Raw genomic sequence first — 18486 nt, 5'->3', positions numbered from 1 at the left:
TATCTAGCTCCTCCTTTGACCATGTGCTGCTTGGCGGTGGACTATATGCATTTATCATCATTAGTTTATCATCCTCATAGCAGATCTCTAGTGCTATTATGTCAACTTCTTGTGGATTGGCAGTCATTATTTCCTTCACCTTTAGGTGTTCTTTTACCAGCACAGCAACGCCACCGCCTTTCCTAATTTTTCTGTCCCGTCTCCAAATTGAGTAGCCCCTTGGGAATATGACCTCATTTAAAATTACATCTTCAAGTTTTGTCTCCGTGAGTGCAACAATGTCTGGTGTCTGCAGCTGTATTACATCACTTAACTCCAGTATCTTCGATCTCACTCCATCTATGTTGGTGTATGCAATCTTCAGGAACTTGTTCCCCCTCTCCTTATTCTTCACTCCCCCTCTCTCTATTGATTTTGTTGGTTTGCCTTTATGTACCACTTTACTGGTTTGCCTACCCCTATCACTTTGTAGAAAAAAGAATTTATTTCTTCTTCATTCCTGCTCTCATTTAAATGTTTTGCCTCGGCGAGGTTCAGTTTCAGCTTCTCTCTATCTTCTTTTGAAAGATCTCGTCTTAACGACCACCCTTTCCCATCCTCATCCCTTTGCAATTTTCTAGCATTCCTTAGTACTTCTTCCATCTGTTTGGCACCGTTTAGGGTGATCCTCAAAGGTCGATCTTTCCCTTTTACGTACCTGCCTATTCTCCTGTAGTCGCACACATTCTCTCTGTTTGTAAGACCTTCCACGAGGCCAACAATTTTATCTACTACTTTAGCTTCTTCTACAGCTCTTTCTGACCTAGATGTTATCGCCTTTTCTTTGCAGCCAAAAATGATCAGGGACTTACTCCGATCAACTGTGTTTTGCACCAACTTCGGGTTAGATGCCAATTCTTTCCTCACTTCTAGCCTAATGTTTGTTTTATCTTGGTTGCTGCAGTGTTTGACTTCCTTTACTGCTTCTTCTATTTTTTCCTTCTCCTTGGCCACTTGTGCATAAGTGAGTTGCATATCTTTCTTGCACTGTTCTATTCCCTGTGTAACTTCCTCCATCTGTGCTGACAAAAGCTGTTTCTCCTGTTGAATTTCCTTGCCTAACCTATTGTAGTCATTTATGTTTAAATTTACTTTAACTTCTTCCAAAGCTATTTTTAAGAGTTTATTTTCTTCTTCCATGGCTTTGCAATTTGTTTCCAATTGATTCCTATCCTTGCGCAAGTCTTTCACTAAACCCTCAAGACATAAAACTTTGCTATTCAAATGGTCATTACTTTCTTTCAATTTACTAATTATTTCTACATGAGAGTTCACTATAGTATCTAAATTTACCAACTTGTTATGTAGACTACTAATATCAATGCTTTCTTCATTGAATCCCTCAAAATCAAGCTCTGTTTTGTTTTTCCCCTTGCCAGTGGCCATCTTGAATGTTCTTCTCTGCACTGTAAACACTAGGGCAACTTTTTCTCATCCGATTTTTCACTTCCCTTGGCACTTTCCTGTTATCTCACCTATTTTTCAAGAGCACTATACCTTTATGTTCTCTGGGACACCACTCACTACCATCAACCTGTACTACAATACTTAGGATTGTTGAAATATGCTGGAGCTCCTCTGCTGCAAGTGTTGACCCTAGGGGTGTCACCTTTTGAATCAACAGAACCCATGCTATGCCCCAAATGGGCATGGGCAGTCTGCCAGCCAGTCAGTCAGCCAGTCAGTCAGTCAGCCAGTCAGCCTGCCAGAAAGGGAAGTCTGCCAGTCAGGAAGACTCCAGAACCTCCAAACGCACCCAAAACCGAGAAGAACCGAACTCAAAAGAGGATGAATCCATCACAGAGGCAGAAACCAGGTCTTGCAGGAGGTGTGTAGCAAGAGCCTCCTGAACCTCCTTCGCGGAGATACAAAAAGTAGAAAACCTCCGGAAAGACGGGGCCGAGGTACTTAAAGGGGCCCGGAACTGAACCTGGGGACAAGCCGGACCCAAATCCTACTCATGCAGAGAAAGGGGGTAAGAAAACCACTCCCCCTGCAACAATAAGCCCAATGAGGAAGGCAAAAGCACCCAGGCAGGGATCGTGAGGGATCCAAACTCAGTGAGGGGTTCGGATCCCTCACGAGAGCGGCGGAAGGGATGCCCCTGAAGAAACCAGAACAGCTGCCGAAGCTAGATCCAACCAGACGGGTAGACCAGCATGGCGAAATTCAGGCTCCCGCAATGCCGCTTGAACAACCGATGTGTGACCAGGGTGCCCTCCAAAAACTGTTGTAAGTGGGACCGCAGCCGCAACAATGCCGCTGAAGGGAGAGACAAGGAAGCGGTCCACGAGTCCAATACAAGACCCAGCCCAGTCCGAAGCTGAGAGGGAAGCAAATGGGACTTCCTCCAGTTCACCAAGAAACCAAACCTGGCGAGCTGGGAAAGAATCAAATCCCTGGTGAGCAGACATGTAGATTGGCTGGGAACCCACACCTGCCAATCGTCGAGGTAAGCCAGAACCCGAACCCCTATCTGACGCAAACAAGCCACCACGACCCAGCTAAGGCGTGTGGACACGCGAGGTGCCTGATTCAAACTGGAAGGAAGGCAACGAAAGCAGTTGCCTGTTGCCCCACGACAAAACCGAGCCAGTCCTTGAACCCCAGATGAATCGGGACATGTCAATAAGTGTCCCGGAGGTCCAGATACACCATCCAAGCGCCTGGCACCAAAAGCAGCCGGACCCGAGTCAGAGTGGACAATCTGAAAGGAGGGGCAAAAGATCCAGGGGATCAGACGGGACAAGTCCAGTATGAATCACAGATCCGCACACTCCCATTTCGGAACTGAAAACTGGCAGGAAACCCACTACAGGATGACCTGACAGAGTGCAGGGGAAGAGGCCCACCCTACCAGCCTAAATCCCCCAGAAAAAGAAGAAACGACCCAGTACCACCTACAGGCCGGAATAAATGACCCAAAATGCCCACAAATCGTGGGACCAGGTGAGAGCAAACAGCGCAAGCCTCCCCCCTATCACCCGGTCAATGAGGCGAATCACAAAGGAACTGATGACCACTACGAGAGCCCGACCGACGCTCAGAGCTATCACTGCGCCGACGACTCCACAGGAAGGGCCAATCCTGAATCTGGCACTACTGGCTTACAATGACCGAAGGAACCCCGAGACCTGGTGCAACCCTTCCGGGCAGGAACACCACAGACCCCCTGGAGAACCAACAAGTTCGACACAGGCCGGCAACTAGACGAAGCCCCCTGTAGAAAATACACTACGGCAGACTCTGCAAACAGCAATGGACAAAAAGAGGATGAAAATCTAAGAGCCAGGGCCCAAGACAATTCCAAAGAATGGATGAGCACTGCCTGTCAGCACGCGAGGCGAGAAGCAAAGAACAGAGATACTGCCTCCTTCAGAAACGGCACATACAACTTCAACAAGGCAGCCGACACCCGAGCTGCCGTAGCTAGCACACCGGATACTAGCCCAAAACCCAGCTCCTCCACACCCACCCCAAGCCAGTCCGAAGACAGCTCCAGCAGAAAAAAGAAGCACAAGACTGAAGGCAAGTGCCCACGGATGTGCAAATCCTCGGCCACCAGGAACCTGCAAGTGAAGCCGTACCTGGCTGACATCATGAGGAAGAATGGGGGCGAACAAGCACGCATTGAGGTGCTTCAACTTGGCCCCCCCAGGTAAACCTGAATGACTGTAGTTAACTCCCGCCATTCAAGTGCACAGTCCGACAGAACGAATGCCAAGCCCCCAACGAAAAGAAAAGGCAGTCTGCCAGCCAGGAAGACTCCGGCACCTCGTAACGCAGGCAATAAGGAAAAGAGGAGCCAAACTCAAAAGAAGAAGGCTTCATTATCGAGGCTTAATCCGGGTCTTGCAGGAGTTAAGCCGCAAGGGCCTCCCACACCTTCCTCGGTGGGATGCGGGAAGCCAAAAACCTCCAAAAGGAGGGGAATCGAAGAACCCAAGGGAACTCGGAACCCAACCCAGGGCGAAGTCAAACTCATAACAAAATTGTACAGGGAGGTGGATAGTAAAACCCCTCCCCCTGTAACAACAAGCCCTGTGCCGAGGGTACCAACACACAAGCAGGGTCAATTGAGGCCCAAGCCTCCCCAAGTCAACTCCTTCCCAGCCCCGGAATCCTCCACGTCAGGACCCGGGGCTGAACCGTCCTCCAAACCTCCAGCGACGAAACTACCTCCTACCCAAGGGCAAATAGGAGTAAGAACCACTCCAGCTGAACCCCAAGGGCGGGCAATCACCGAGCAGCGACAGAACCGCACAGAGGTAGCTACTCCTGAACGGCTCATGGAAGATAACCCTAAGCCGCAAAGGCAGTACTTACAGGGCACTTAGGGAAGGTAGCCCTAGGTGCATGCAGCCCCAGTACTCTTGTGTTACTCCTGGCTCACACACCACCAACACAGAGCAACAACACCGTTTAGCAGCTCTGCACCAAGAGTGGAGCCAGAGTCGATCGACCGTCCCCCACACAACAGTCTTCTGAAGGAGAGTTGCCGGCATGGAAGTCTGGGAGCTTCCTTTCCCCCTCCCGGGGGAGGGAGATTGCGCAGACGGATGGGCGGCAGTTTTGGTGACATCATGTTTGTTTCCTTGTTTTTGATTGGGGAGTTCTGTTTGCTAGTTCAGCTTTCGGTTTGCAATTTTTGACCAGCAGTAGTTTGTTTTGGAATTCCTACCTTTCTGGGTGCCTGACCTGGTAGATGGCAGACAGACTGCTTCCAATTATATGGGGGTGTCTAGGCCACTGCTCATTGTCTCTCTCTATTGAGGGGGCCAGGTTCTGGCTCTGGTCCCCGGTAGGCCTAGAATTCCTTTGACTGACTGTTGCCACAGTCTAATATATACACATCAGTCCGGTATAGCTCCTGGAGCCAAAGAGGCTCTCCACAGAAAAGCACAAAAACAATGAAATTCTTCACAAAGAATTAAAGCGCAGTCGTCACTAGGCGGGAGACACTGGTAAACTGAAGCGCACCACGTGCTCAGTCGGCCCATACATGTATCAACAAACTCAATCACCAAGGCAAACCTTGAATACCAAGTCAAATTTTTAGAAGAAACTGAGCTCGAGAACCGAAAGGGTTAGTGGCCTCCAGGTAAATCATGTAAATCAGGTAAATCAGGATACTATCTCATAGATATTATTCTACATAATGACACTGGCAATGGAGATAAAGCTGTATGCATTCAGCACACAGTTCAACATAGTAAGTGCTTGAAAATGACTGTTATATTGTTACTTATGACAGGTGACAAATCTTCCAACACTGAGCATTATAACTGTAAACTTCCTGTAAAAGATATATGACATGTCATTTTGGACCAAATGACTTGAGATACCTGGAACTTTACAGTTATAGTTTTTCATTTATTGACAGATTTTAGAGGATATCCTTAAATCTTACTCAAAGTTTGCTAATGCAGACTTGTAGAGTAGACTTTGCATCACATGTATGACACGGTCCTGCGAGATCAGGATATCAGGTGAAGCTAGTTAGCTTTTTTACATAAAATCATTAACCTCTCATATAGATTAGGGTAGCAATACAGTGCTGTGTACGTATGCAAGTTAAAATTAAAAGTACTGTACCGGTTATACTACTGTAGCGTCTTGGCCTACCATGATTGTGCATTATAAGCCTGTCTCAGGGGATCTGAAAGTATCTATTACTAGGACAGTCACAAATGAAACCAACATATACATAAACTACCAAATATCAGTCATATCTGAGAGAAAAAATTAACAAAATTTTAAAACTTACAATTGTAAAATTTGATTTGCTTCCAGAAGCAGAGGAACTTATTATTAGATTAAAGCTGGTTATAGATGGTGATGATCTTATATATGAGGGATCTACTTCAAATTTGTCTCCCTCAACCTCCTTAGAAATGTGGTCTCTCGTCCGTGCAAACAATCTCCTCTGCCATCTGACAACACCACCTAGGAACCACTTATGATAGCCTCGAATACCTGACTGTAGCTGAACTTCATTGGGAAGATTTTCACCTATTCTGAAAAAGATGAAATAATAAACAAAATAAAATTATACAAATAAATAAAATTAACAAAATCATTAGCTAAACAAAAACTAACAATCATTCAACATGCAAATGTATTCAAGATTTAAGTCGGCAATTGTGCCTCTTAAATAACCACTGATAATTTAATAAAACTAAAACTAAAATTCTTATATAATTGTTAATAAGGATTAACAACCTTTAACCTGAGAGGCGCAGCTAAAGCCGACAACAGCACTGAATGCAAGAAAAAATTTAAAAAATTTTGTTTCCTTCAAATATTGTTAAATGCATTCCCTGATCACAGGAAAAATAAAAATATTCATTTGTGACATATTGTCGCCATGATAGGGCAAGGAAGTCTGGCATGATAAAGGTGCTGGCATGATACTCACTTGGGCTGGTCTGCTGAAGCTAACATATTATTACCTAATTATTTCATTGTTTCCGATTGTTTTTCCTCTGTTTTTTGTTGTTATTACACTATATACAAATAGTGTATTAATATGTAACAATGTTTGATCAACTAGTGCTTTGTTAGAAATCGCAATAGAAATGGAAAGGGCAACCCTGGCTCCAAAAAAACCAGCGTTGAATGTAATGAAATGCCATTTTCTGGGTGAGCCCCAGAGGCTCCCTGGAGCTTATCGGACTAATGTATGTTATATTAGACTGGGACATTAGCTAAGGAGTTCAGACCTACCAGGGACCAGTGCCAGAACCTGGCCCCTTCAGAGAGGTTTTAGGGAGCAATGGCCCTGGAAAACCCCTTTGTTATTGGGGTTTTCCATATCTGCCATCGACCGGGGTTAGGCACCCAGAAAGGTAGGCATAACAAAACAAACCCCACATGGTAAAAAACTTAAACAAAACACCGAACAGAGTGGTAGAAACTCCCTACAATCACAAGGAAACAAGCAAACATCACACTTTACTGCCGCGCCGATCGTCCACGCAGCCCACCCCGCCCCGAGAGGGGGAGGGGGTAGCCCCAGACCTACTACGCTGGCTGCCAAGCTTCAGTTCGGAAGCTAGGCTTCAACTAACGCGAAAAAAATGCCGACAAGTAGGAGGCAGGGTTGCCACGGAGCCTCAGGGGCTCACCCAGAAAATGGGGTTTCATTACATTCAACGCTGGTTTTCTGTGGGGAGCCCCTACAACACCCCGGAACTTCATACCCAAAGAGAAGGAAAAGAAAAGTCTAACCCGGGAGGCAGCCGCCACAAACTCCGCAACGCGAAGCCGAGACAACAGGTTGCAACCTGCAACCCAAGGCAACGAGAACGCACAGGAGCAGACGCGCATAAAGAATGGGCGGCCAAGAACCTGTGCAACCCTCAAATCTATGCGCCCGAAATGAGCCCTAGACGTCACCAACACAGCAGCAAATGCTGTAAACGTATGAACAGCACGGGCGCAAAGACAGACCGCAGGCTGGAAGACTGAAAAACTCTGCGGACGACCTGGGAGACCCGAGCCCTGAAAAACAGGGAACGAGGGGAACCAAATCAACCCAAAGCATATCTCCAGACACGGTACGCAGGTTACGGAAAAAAGCACAACCGGACAACATAGGACGCACCCCCGGCCAAACCAATCAAGCATCAATAACCCAAGAACCCCTCCGGAAAGCAGCCGTCTCTACCATCGCCAGGACGGAGAAAGGCTGCACACGTACAAATCTACCAACAGTACCAAAGAGCAGAAACCTGAACTGAAGGGGCTACCACAAACTGAGGAGACAATAAGGCGGCACCCTGATCAAGGACCAGGACGGCTCTTGCGACGCATGAGCAGGCCGGAGGTGAAACAAAACACGAGAAAGCGTACGAAACGGGGCAGATGTGACGTCCACCCCGAACGCAAGCCGGAGTGGCTACCCCAGTGCCGCACAAAACGAGGCGACAGTAAATACATCAAATAACTGTATTCCTGAAAACCCAAGAAAGGACAAGACAACCCGATGCATAAGAGACGACAACATACAAAGAGCAAGAAAAAGTGCATAGAAACACCAGTTAACGTCATACTGTCGCCAAGACGAAGCTCGCAGGTGGGACACCGTCAACAAAGCCACCTGAACACCACAGAGATGGTGATACCCGCGTCAAAATACCAGACACGAAGAGCCGAGGAGAAGGCCGAACCAGTCATGTATAGGACCGATCCGACCTGCCGAAAGACGCGGAGCTGCGGGAAAACGCCCCGGGTTCAAACACCTATCAAGCAGCGTATGAAAATAGAGCTGGGCCGGCCACCAAGGAACCATAAGGACTGCTCTCGTGGGATGGGCTGCAACCGAACCAGAACCCGAAGCAACAGCTGGACTGGGAGAAGAGGAACAGGTACCCCCACCTCGACCAGTCCTGCCGAAAAGCATCCACTGTGAACGCCTCGCAGGTGGGTAAGGGCGCCACATAAAATGGGCGATGCCTAGAAAACGCGACTCGAAGACGTCCATAGCCAGGAGTCCATACGTCCGATAGAGCCAACAAAACGAGTCGGCGATGATTGGCCAATCCGCGAACAGAGGAATGAACCGAGACAGCTGTCTGCTAGGACGCAGGGCACACCCCGGACATGAACCTCACTGTTAGCCAAACCCCGAGAATCCAGCAAACGAGCCACTCTAAGGAACCAACCCCAAAGGTCAACACCTATGAGAACCCTGTGGTTCCAGCAAGAACCACCAGAGAACAGTCCGAATGGAGCCGAATGGTAGAGTACTGAGTGACCCAAACCCTCCGAAGTGCAAACCAGACAGCCACGAACTCCCGAACCATGCTGCGAGCCCGACGGATGGACAGACTCCACCATCCCCAGCTGACCTGGTGAGCACTAGTCACAAAGCCCCAGCCGAGAGATGACCCGTCCGTGAACACATCGAGCGAAGGCTCGGGGAGGTGCCAATGCACGGAACCCCGAAAACCTGAAAGAGGAAGCTGGAGACGCAGCACCAACACAAGGTCCTCGGAGGAACGAACCCAACGATTGCAAGAGGCGGTAGGGAAGTCTCCGAAGGAACCAAACAGACGCCGAAGCCAAACCCGACCCCGCGTGCTGACATGCACGTCGAAGTTCAGACTCCCGCACAACTGCTCAAGCAACCGCTGAGCAACCCGGGACCACCTCATGAACAGCCGAAGGTGGGACCACAGCCGCAGTAACACTTCTGGAGGGAAAGACAAGGAGTGGCCCAATAGCCCTAAACAAGTCTGAACCAGGGACGTCTGAATAAACTAAACAGGTCTGAACCAGGGACGGAAACAGATGGAATGGCCTCCAGATCACCAAGAAACCAAACCCGGCAATCTGGAAAGAACCACACCCCTGGCGAGCAGACAAGCGGACCGACTGGGAGCCCACCCGCCAGCTCTGAACCCCCCCCCCAAAGGGTAAGAAGTTGTTCACTGACGCTACCAGAGGCCGGAAGACAACCAAAAGCGCCCCGTCAACAGAGAAGGGAACAGAGCCCCTTCCGAAAGAAAAATTACACATACACATACACACAAGGTATGTTACACACACGTGTATACACATGTGCACACACACACAGCATACACATGCACATGCGTACACACACACATATACTTTAAAGGAAAAGTACAAGCCACTGACCAGTGGGCAGAGAGCACCACGCCGGCCAGGCAAAGAAGGCACAAAACTGCATCAAAAAGCCCACCTCAAGAACAAAACCTCAAAGGCCCAGCACGACCACAACATGTGCCAAGACCCAAAAAGATCAGTCTGCAAGCCAGGAAGACCCCGGAACTCCAGAAGGCAGAACCGGGTCACACGAGGAAACAAAGCCCCCTGAACCCACAAAGGGGGCCCAAGAGGAAGAAACCTCCGGAACGAAACCAAAGAACCCAAAGGAACCCGGAATCGAACCACGGGGAGCCCAAACCACCACATTTGCCGGCGGAGAAACACCACAGAAAGGCAAAGCACAGCCCCCAGACAGAACCCCCAGGGAAACGGTCATAACAGACCGAAAACCGAGGGACAAGGTGTGAGAGCCAGCATAACAGCCAGGGACACTGAGCCCAAACCCAAGGGCCCAGACCCAAAACAAACAAAAAGGGAAACCCGGTGTAAAATCAACACCCAAACGTTCCGAGAGGAACAGGAAACGGGCAGAAAACAACAGAAATGCAAAGAAACGACAACATGAGAATAAAACCCCTGAAAAAAAGGTGAAAACTCACCCAAGAAGCTCACTCACACACCCAGGCGCATGTAAACAAACCGCAACGCCACCCTGGCGGCCACGCCAGGAAACCGGCAGACGAAAATGGCCGCCAGAACAGAGAGCTGTGACCGACACTAAAGATACGAAAACACGCCAGCAAAGATGGAAAGCAGACTGGATGGGCGAAAAACTCCGCCCAAAAGGAAAAAACCCAGGCAGGGGCAAACCGCCACAGAACTGCTAGCAGGCATCCCCCACAGCCCATGGAACCAGCAACAGAGGCCCCGGGGCAGAGCCATTCTCCAAGCTCTCCACCCTTAAAGAAAAGCAAGAGCCCATTGGAAAGGCAGCAAGAAAGGGCCGTTGGTAAGACCCAGAAGCCTTGGCAGGAGGAACAGGCTCGAAAACCTCCGTCCCTCAACCCGAACGGGGCAGCCCCCGAAAACCGCCCGAGTCTCAGCCCCAACTAAACCCCGCCCCGACCCCAAAACCCGCAGATGGACCGGAGCCGGGAACAGGGAGGGAAAGGGGCGAACAGCACCTAACCAAAACAGGGCGGCCTCGGGGGATCCGAGTGGGAAACCAGCCTAGCATATTGCAGCAACCTAACCTAGCTTGCAACACGGATGCCGCCTACACACTGAACAGTAATAACATCAGGAGGGTACTGGAGAACAAGCAGAGAAACTCTGTCGCAAGACTCCGGGTCAAGGTGTCATTGACCCAACAGGCAGTATGACGAGGTAAAAGTGGCGACTGTCACCCGGAGATAAGAGCATAGCAACTAACAAACCCGTACAAGACGGGTTGGAACCCGGAAGACACATTCAATGGTCCCCCGAGCCCATACAGGGGTTTCCAGGGCCCGTAGGCTGACTGCTACGGGAAGCCCGGGCAAGGTGTTGCTAACCGGTTAAGAAACCCAAAAATAACAAGAGAGTAGAGGATAGCACTGAAAACCCCTGCGACGTGTACAATCACAGGGGCCTAGCAGAGGGCCACCAAACACTACCAGTGGAACTATAGCCACACTAGGCAGACCCCTGCCAGCCATGAAAATAAAAATAAAAGAAAATCCACGCAAAAGTACACCGTCTCCAGAGGCAACAGGTCAAAGGTGTTGTTGACTCAACAGGCAACATGACGGAGGCAAAACAGGTGACTGTTACTCTAAGACAAGGGCACACAGCAACCTTCAAACCCGCTCAAGGCAGGCTGAAACTTGGAAGACGTATCCATGGGTCCACCGAGCCCTGACAGGGTTTTCCAGGGGCCCATAGGGTAACAACTATGGGAAGCCTGGTCAAGGTGTTGCTAACCGGTTAAACACTCAAAATAACAAAGGGAAGATGACAACACTGAAGCCCTTGTGACATATACAAGCACGGGGGCCTAGCAGAGGGCCACCAAAACAGTATCAGGGAAACCATAGCCCCCGCTAGGCAGACCCCCAACAGGCAAACAAAAAACCAAAGAAAAGAAACCCCCCCACATAAGTACACTGTGCCCAGAGGCAACAGGAACTGGTCGCCGCATAGGTGGCAGGTTGCGCAACACCTTTCCGGGAGGGTAGAAATAGCCTAAGCTACTATCAAAGTAGAGATAGATAACAAAGCTATCCCTTTGAGATGTATTTCTTTCTTGTCTCAATAAACATACTTGGACTTGAACTTGATGCCCTAACCAAAACAACACCACTCCCTACCCAAGGCCAAACAAGGGTCCCAAACCCCAACTGGCCCCAAGGGCGAGGCAAATGCCGAGCAGCAAGAACCCCTAAGTGAGCGGTTCCCGAATGTCCCAGGGAAGATAACCCTATCATGCAGGGTCAGTATCCACAGGGCGCTTAGGGAAGAAAGCCCCTAAGCACATGCAGTCCCGGCACTGATGAGCTACTCCTGGCCACCACACACCACAAGACAGCAGAGAACACCACACAGGCAAACGCCACCCAGGAATTTGAGGCCAAAGAAGCGTCTGTCCTGGTTGACATTATCTTGCAAACTAGAGTGTTAGGCAGCTGGCGCGGTAAGGTCCGGGCCCCCCCCCCTCCCATCCCCCTCTCAGGGAGGGGAGGACTGCAGGGACGAGCAGCAGTAGAGTGTGACGTTTGCTTGTTCGCTTGTTTCTTTGGGATTGTAGGGAGTTCTATCTCTCTGTTTTTTTGTTTTAGTTTTTTACCATGTGGGGTTTGTTTTGTTATGCCTGCCTTTCTGGGTGCCTAACCCAGGTCGATGGCAGATAAGGAAAACCCCCAACCACAAGGGGGTTTTCCAGGGCCACTGCTCCCTGAAACCTCTCTGAAGGGGCCAGGTTCTGGCTCATGGTCCTCCTGGTAGGTCTGAACTCCATAGCTAATGTCCCGGTCTTATATAAAACACATTAGCCCGATAAGCTCCAGGGAGCCGTAGGGGCTTCCCACAGAAAGAACTCCGCAACTGATGACACTAGGTAGTATGGTACTTAATTAGTGATGATAGCTGCAGGGAGCCAACAGGGCTCCCCACAGAAATTTAAATTGATGTAAGATTTCGTCTCGAGGTTAAATATATTATGACACTATACTTACTTTTCTATATTTTCTAACTTCTTATAAAGTTGCCAAACTGATGTCCCAGCTTCTAATGATCGCTTGTCTGCTTCATTGTGTTTCTCTTTAGCTGGAACTTTATATATTTTTATGAGAAGAGGTCTCACCCGAGCAGCAAGTTCTGATGTCAAAAGGATGTATGTTAATCTCAGGTAAGATATCTTTGCCTCCCTGCAAGAAGGAAATGTATATATTAAAAGATTACATCACTTTTGTAAGAAAAGTGTCATGTCCACAGATATTTAATTCCTGCTATTCCTAAGAAACAATAATTACAATATGATACAAAACAAACACATTATTAAACCACCTCTAGATACATTGAAGATAAGCTGTAGGCTATGCAATATAACTTTTATAAGCATCTTTATTGATGCTGCTGCTGCTGTCAACTAGGAGACTGAATTAGGTAACATAGTGAACATCAGCCTAGCGGTGCAAACATTTATTCACAAAACTCTGAGCCTCTATAATACCCACTGTCCAATGCTAACAAAACAAGTCACAAGTAAAAGGTTAAACAATCCATGCCTTACTAAGGTTATACTTAAATCTATTAATAAAAAACATCACCATGAGAAGAAGTATAGGTTAGGGATCATCTCCAAAGAAGTTTCAAGGAGTTAATCAGTGCTGTTCAAAATAATTAGGAAAGCCAAAATAAAATACTATGAAAATAAATTTGATCATATTAAGGGCAACATTAAGAAAATGGAGCACTATTTCCCAAATATTAGGATTAGAGAAGATCTTGAATAAGATACCAATACTCCAATCCAATGACATTGATGTGTTTTCTGCTTCTGACACTACCATTATATTCAATAGTTTTGTCTCATCCATTGGAACATCCCTTGTAAATGATATGCAAATGTAAATGTAAATTGCAAATGTAAATTATCTGTTAGATTAAGGACCTGCCCGAAACGCTACGCATACTTGTGGCTTTACAAGAATGTAATCACTATGCTATGTATCCTCACAAACTCAATGTACCTTCTTGTATATATATAAATAAATAAATAAATAAATTAATTAATAAATAAATAAATAAATAAATAAATAAATAAATAAATATTCCATCTTCCTTAACTAATGTTAAGGACTACCCAGCAAACACAAAATGTTTTCTGACATTTTTATTTGGTAGCAGAAAGGTGACACTGTAACTAATTATATAATAATAATAATAATAATAATAATAATTTTTATTTAGGTAAGGTACATACATACAATAAATTTTTACAAAGATTGGTTGACTTATAGGTAGAGCTAGTACATACAATGCCTAAAGCCACTATTACGCAAAGCGTTTCGGGAATGATAAACTTAAATGACAAGCTTAATACTAATTGAGCATAATGAGTAGAATGAAAACAAGAAATGAAAACAGATGAAAAAGCAGCACAAATACAATTATGTCAACAAACAGCGCTCTTAAAAAAAACAGACATTGGTTGACAATAGAAGGGTAAGGTAGGTTACAGGGAATTTATTAGGTATAGCTTCGTTTTTGACTTAAACTGGTTGAGAGAGGTACAGTCTTTAACATGGTTGGGAAGGTCATTCCACATTCTGGGCCCCTTGATTTGTAGAGCATTTCTAGTTTGATTAAGTCGTACTCTAGGAATATCAAAACTGTATTTATTTCTGGTGTGGTGCTCATGGGTTCTGTTACATCCTTCTATGAAGCTTTTGAGATCAGGATTGGCATTATAGTTTAGCGTTTTATATATGTATAATACACATAAGAGAATGTGCAGTGACTTAATGTCTAACATATTCAGAGATTTGAGTAGGGGTACCGAGTGATGCCTGGGGCCAGAGTTGGATATTGTCCTAATAGCAGCTTTGTGTTGAGTAATTAGAGGACGTAAGTGATTTTGGGTAGTAGAGCCCCAAGCACAAATACCATAGTTGAGATATGGATAGATAAGGGAGTAATAGAGAGTCACCAGGGCAGGGCGTAGTACATAATATCTGATCTTAGAAAGAATGCCCACAGTTTTTGAAACTTTTTTTGATATATTTAGAATGTGTCCCTGGAAATTCAGCTTGTGGTCAATGAGAATGCCAAGGAATTTGCCATCTAATTTGTTACAAATTTGGGTATTGTTTATTTTGAGATTTATTTGATTAGAGGATTTATTGCCAAACAGAGTATAGAAAGTTTTGTCAATGTTAAGGGTGAGTTTGTTGGCAGTTAGCCAAAGATGGACTTTATTTAGCTCAGTATTTACTGTGGCATTTAGAGCAAGGGGGGTCAGGACTGGAGTAAATGAAGGTTGTGTCGTCAGCAAATAGAATTGGTTTGAGGTGTTGGGAGGCATTTGGAAGGTCATTAATGTAGATGAGAAAGAGGAGAGGGCCAAGTATGCTGCCCTGAGGAACACCAATGTTGATGGGTAGGGTGGGAGAAATTGTATTATTCACAGAAACATATTGGAACCTGTCAGTAAGGTAGGATTTGAGGTATTGTAGGGAGTGTCCTCTGACTCCATAATGATGTAATTTATGAAGAAGGTTTTGGTGGTTGACAGTATCAAAAGCTTTACGCAGGTCCACAAATAACCCAACAGGGAACTCATTTTTATCAAGAGCTGTATGAATCGAGTTAAGCATACTAATAAGTGCATCGTTAGTGCTTTTTTTGGGTCTGAAGCCATATTGGCAAGGGCTAAGTATATTGAGTTTGGCTAGATATGAGTAAAGCTGCTTATAGATTAGTTTTTCAAAAATTTTTGACAAGTTTGGCAGGATTGATATAGGTCTGTAGTTGTTAACATCTGTGAGATCACCACATTTGTGGACAGGCGTTACTCTCGCTTTTTTTTAGAATATCTGGAAAGGTTTGGAGTTCAAGTGACTTGTTGAAGAGCAAAGCAATAGCAGGGGCTAAAGGTCTGGAGGCTTTTTTGTAAATTAAAGTTGGTATCTCCTCAAGGGCACCAGACTTGGTTTTAAGGGAAAGGATTATCTCATTGACGTCAGCGGAATTAATAGGCTTTAGGTACAGAGACTGTGGATAGTTACCTGTAAGATAGTCCTTAATGTCAGTACTGGAAGATGGAATATCATTTGCAAGGGATGAACCAATGGAAGAGAAGAACCTATTGAACTCAATAGCAGAATCAGAGGCTGAAAGCTGACCATCGTTATTAGAGTCGTATAAAGTCGTTTTCTGTGGGGAGCCCCTACGGCTCCCTGGAGCTTATCGGGCTAATGTATGTTATGTTAGACCGGGACATTAGCTATGGAGTTCAGACCTACCAGGGACCAACGCCAGAACCTGGCCCTTCAGAGAGGTTCCAGGGAGCATTGGCCCTGGAAAACCCCATATGGTTGGGGCCTTTCCTTATCTGCCATCGACCGGGGTTAGGCACCCAGAAAGGTAGGCGTAATAAAACAAACCCCACATGGTAACAAACTACAAAAAAACCGAACAGAGAGGTAGAAAACTCCCTTCAATCCCACGGAAAACAATCAAACAATCAATTTACTGCCGCGCCGGTCGTCCGCGCAGCCCTCCCCTCCCCGGGAGGGGGAGGGGGGCCCCGGACCTCACCACGCCGGCTGCCTTCAGTTCGCAAGCTAGTGTCATCCGGGATAGACGCTTCTCTGGCCTCAAATTCCTTGGCGGTGTTTGCCTCGTGTGGCGTTCTCTGCTGTTTTTGTGTGGTGTGCGGTGGCCAGGAGTACTTCATCAGTGCAGGAGCTGCATGCACCTAGGGGCTTCCTTCCCTAGGCGCCCTGTGAGTACTGCCCTTGCGTGTCAGGGTTATCTTCTCTGGGGCGTTCGGGAACCGCTCCCTTAGAGGTTCTTGCTGCTCGGCATTTGCCTCGCCCTTGGGGCCAGCTGGGGCTTGGGGCCCTTGTTCAGCCTTGGGTAGGGAGTGGTATTGTGCTGGTTAGGGCGTCAAGGTGTTGCGCGGCCTGCCACCAAAGCGGTGACCGGTTCCTGTTGCCTCTGGGGACAGTGTACTTTTGTGGGGTTATTCTTTTCTTTTATTTTTGTTTGCCTGGTGGAGGTTCTGCCTCGTGGGTCCATAGTTCCCCTGGTATTGTTTTGGTGGCCCTCTGCTAGGCCCCCGTGCTTGTACACGTCCCAGGGATTTTCAGTATTATCATTTACCCTTTGTTTTGTTTGGGTTTCTTAACCGGTTAGCAACACCTTGCCCGGGCTTCCCGTAGTTGCTAACCTACGGGCCCTGGAAACCCCTGTCAGGGCTCGGGGACCCAGGGATGCATCTCCCGAGTTCCAGCCTGCCTTGTGCGGGTTTGAAGGTTGCAGTGTGCCCTTGTCTCAGGGTGACAGTCACCTGTTTTGCCTCCGTCATGCTGCCCGTTGGGTCAATGACACCCTTGACCCGGAGTCCTGCGAGTCATGTTCTCTGCTTGTGCTCCAGTTTTACTCTAAGGATGTTCCTATTAGGGTACAGGCAGCATCAGCGTTGCATGTTAGGTTTAAGGTATTGCAACGCACTAGGTTGGTTTCCCACCCGGATGCCCCGAGGCTGCCCTGTTTTGGCTTTAGGGACCCTGACCTGGGGGCGTTGGTCGCTATGGCTTTGGCTCCAGCCGCGCCCTCTGGTCCTTCCCCTGTGGTTCTTCCTGCACCTCCCCCCCTGTGTCCGTCTCCGAAACGTCTGAGGGTTTCGGCCTCGGCACAGGGTTTAGTTGGTAGTGAGATTCGGGCTGCTTCGGAGGCTGCCTCATCCGGGTCGGGGATGGAGGCATTTGAGCCAGTTCCTCCTGCCAAGGCTTCTGGGTCCCGCCAGCAGACCTCCTTCTTGTCTGCCTTTCCCTTGGACTCTGCCTTTTCTTCAGGGGTAGAGGGTTTGGAGGACGGCTTTGCCCTGGGTCCCGACGTGGGAGATCCTGGGGCTGGGGGGTTGTCGACCTGGGGGCCTTGGGCCCCCTGTGACCCCGCTTGGGTGCTTTTACATTCCCCGCAGGGCTTATTGTTGCAGGGGGAGGGGTTTTCTTACCCCCCCTTCCCTGTATGAGTATGATTTGGGTTCGGCTCCTCCCCGGGTTCGGTTCCGGGCGCCTTTGGGTACCTCGGATCCGTCTTTCCAGGGGTTTGCTACTTCCCGTATCTCTGCGAAGGTGGCTCGGGAAGCTCTTGCTGCATACCTCTTGCGAGACCCGGGTTATGCCTCCCCAATGGATCCGTCCTCGTTTGAGTTCGGTTCTTCTTCCCATTTTTGGGTGCGTTTGGAGGTTCCGGAGTCTTCCTGGCTGGCAGACTGCCCTTTCATTTTGTTGGGGGCGTGGCATGGGTTCTGTCGGACCCGCACGCTTGATTAGCGGGAAACTGCTACTTTTATGCAGGTTTACCTGGAGGGCAAGTTTGAGCACCTTAATGCATGTTTATTCGCTCCCATGCTTTCTCAGGATGTTGGCCTTTTCCAGCTTCACGTGCAGGTTCCTCAGCTTTCGACTTCGTTGGTTGCGGAGGAGTTGCGCTCCCGTGGGCATTTGGCTTCGGTCTTGCGTTTCTTTTCCCTTCTTGAGCTGTCTTCTGCTTGGCTTGAGGAGGATGTGGGAGCGTTGAGTGAAGGGCCTTCGTCCGGGGCGCTGTCTTTGGCAGCTAGGGCGTCGGCTGCACTGTTGAAGCTCTTTGCGCCCATCCTGAAGG

The 18486-nt window shown here is 47.9% G+C and overlaps 1 protein-coding gene across 1 annotated transcript in view; it reads right to left on the bottom strand.

The window, feature by feature from the left end:
* Positions 1-18486, bottom strand: part of LOC123769137 (protein unc-13 homolog 4B) — a 441599-nt gene that overhangs the window by 210211 nt on the left and 212902 nt on the right. The window contains exons 9-10 of the mRNA XM_069309818.1: positions 12825-13016; positions 5807-6056 (exon numbers count right to left, since the gene is read on the bottom strand). Of these exons, the coding sequence (XP_069165919.1) occupies positions 5807-6056; positions 12825-13016 (442 nt within the window). The remainder of the gene's footprint in view (positions 1-5806; positions 6057-12824; positions 13017-18486) is intronic.

This window comes from Procambarus clarkii, chromosome 66 (genome assembly GCF_040958095.1).
Source record: "Procambarus clarkii isolate CNS0578487 chromosome 66, FALCON_Pclarkii_2.0, whole genome shotgun sequence".
Lineage (NCBI taxonomy): Eukaryota > Metazoa > Arthropoda > Malacostraca > Decapoda > Cambaridae > Procambarus > Procambarus clarkii.
Note: the sequence above shows the minus strand (reverse complement) of the source record. Positions and strands in the feature narration are given on the sequence as shown.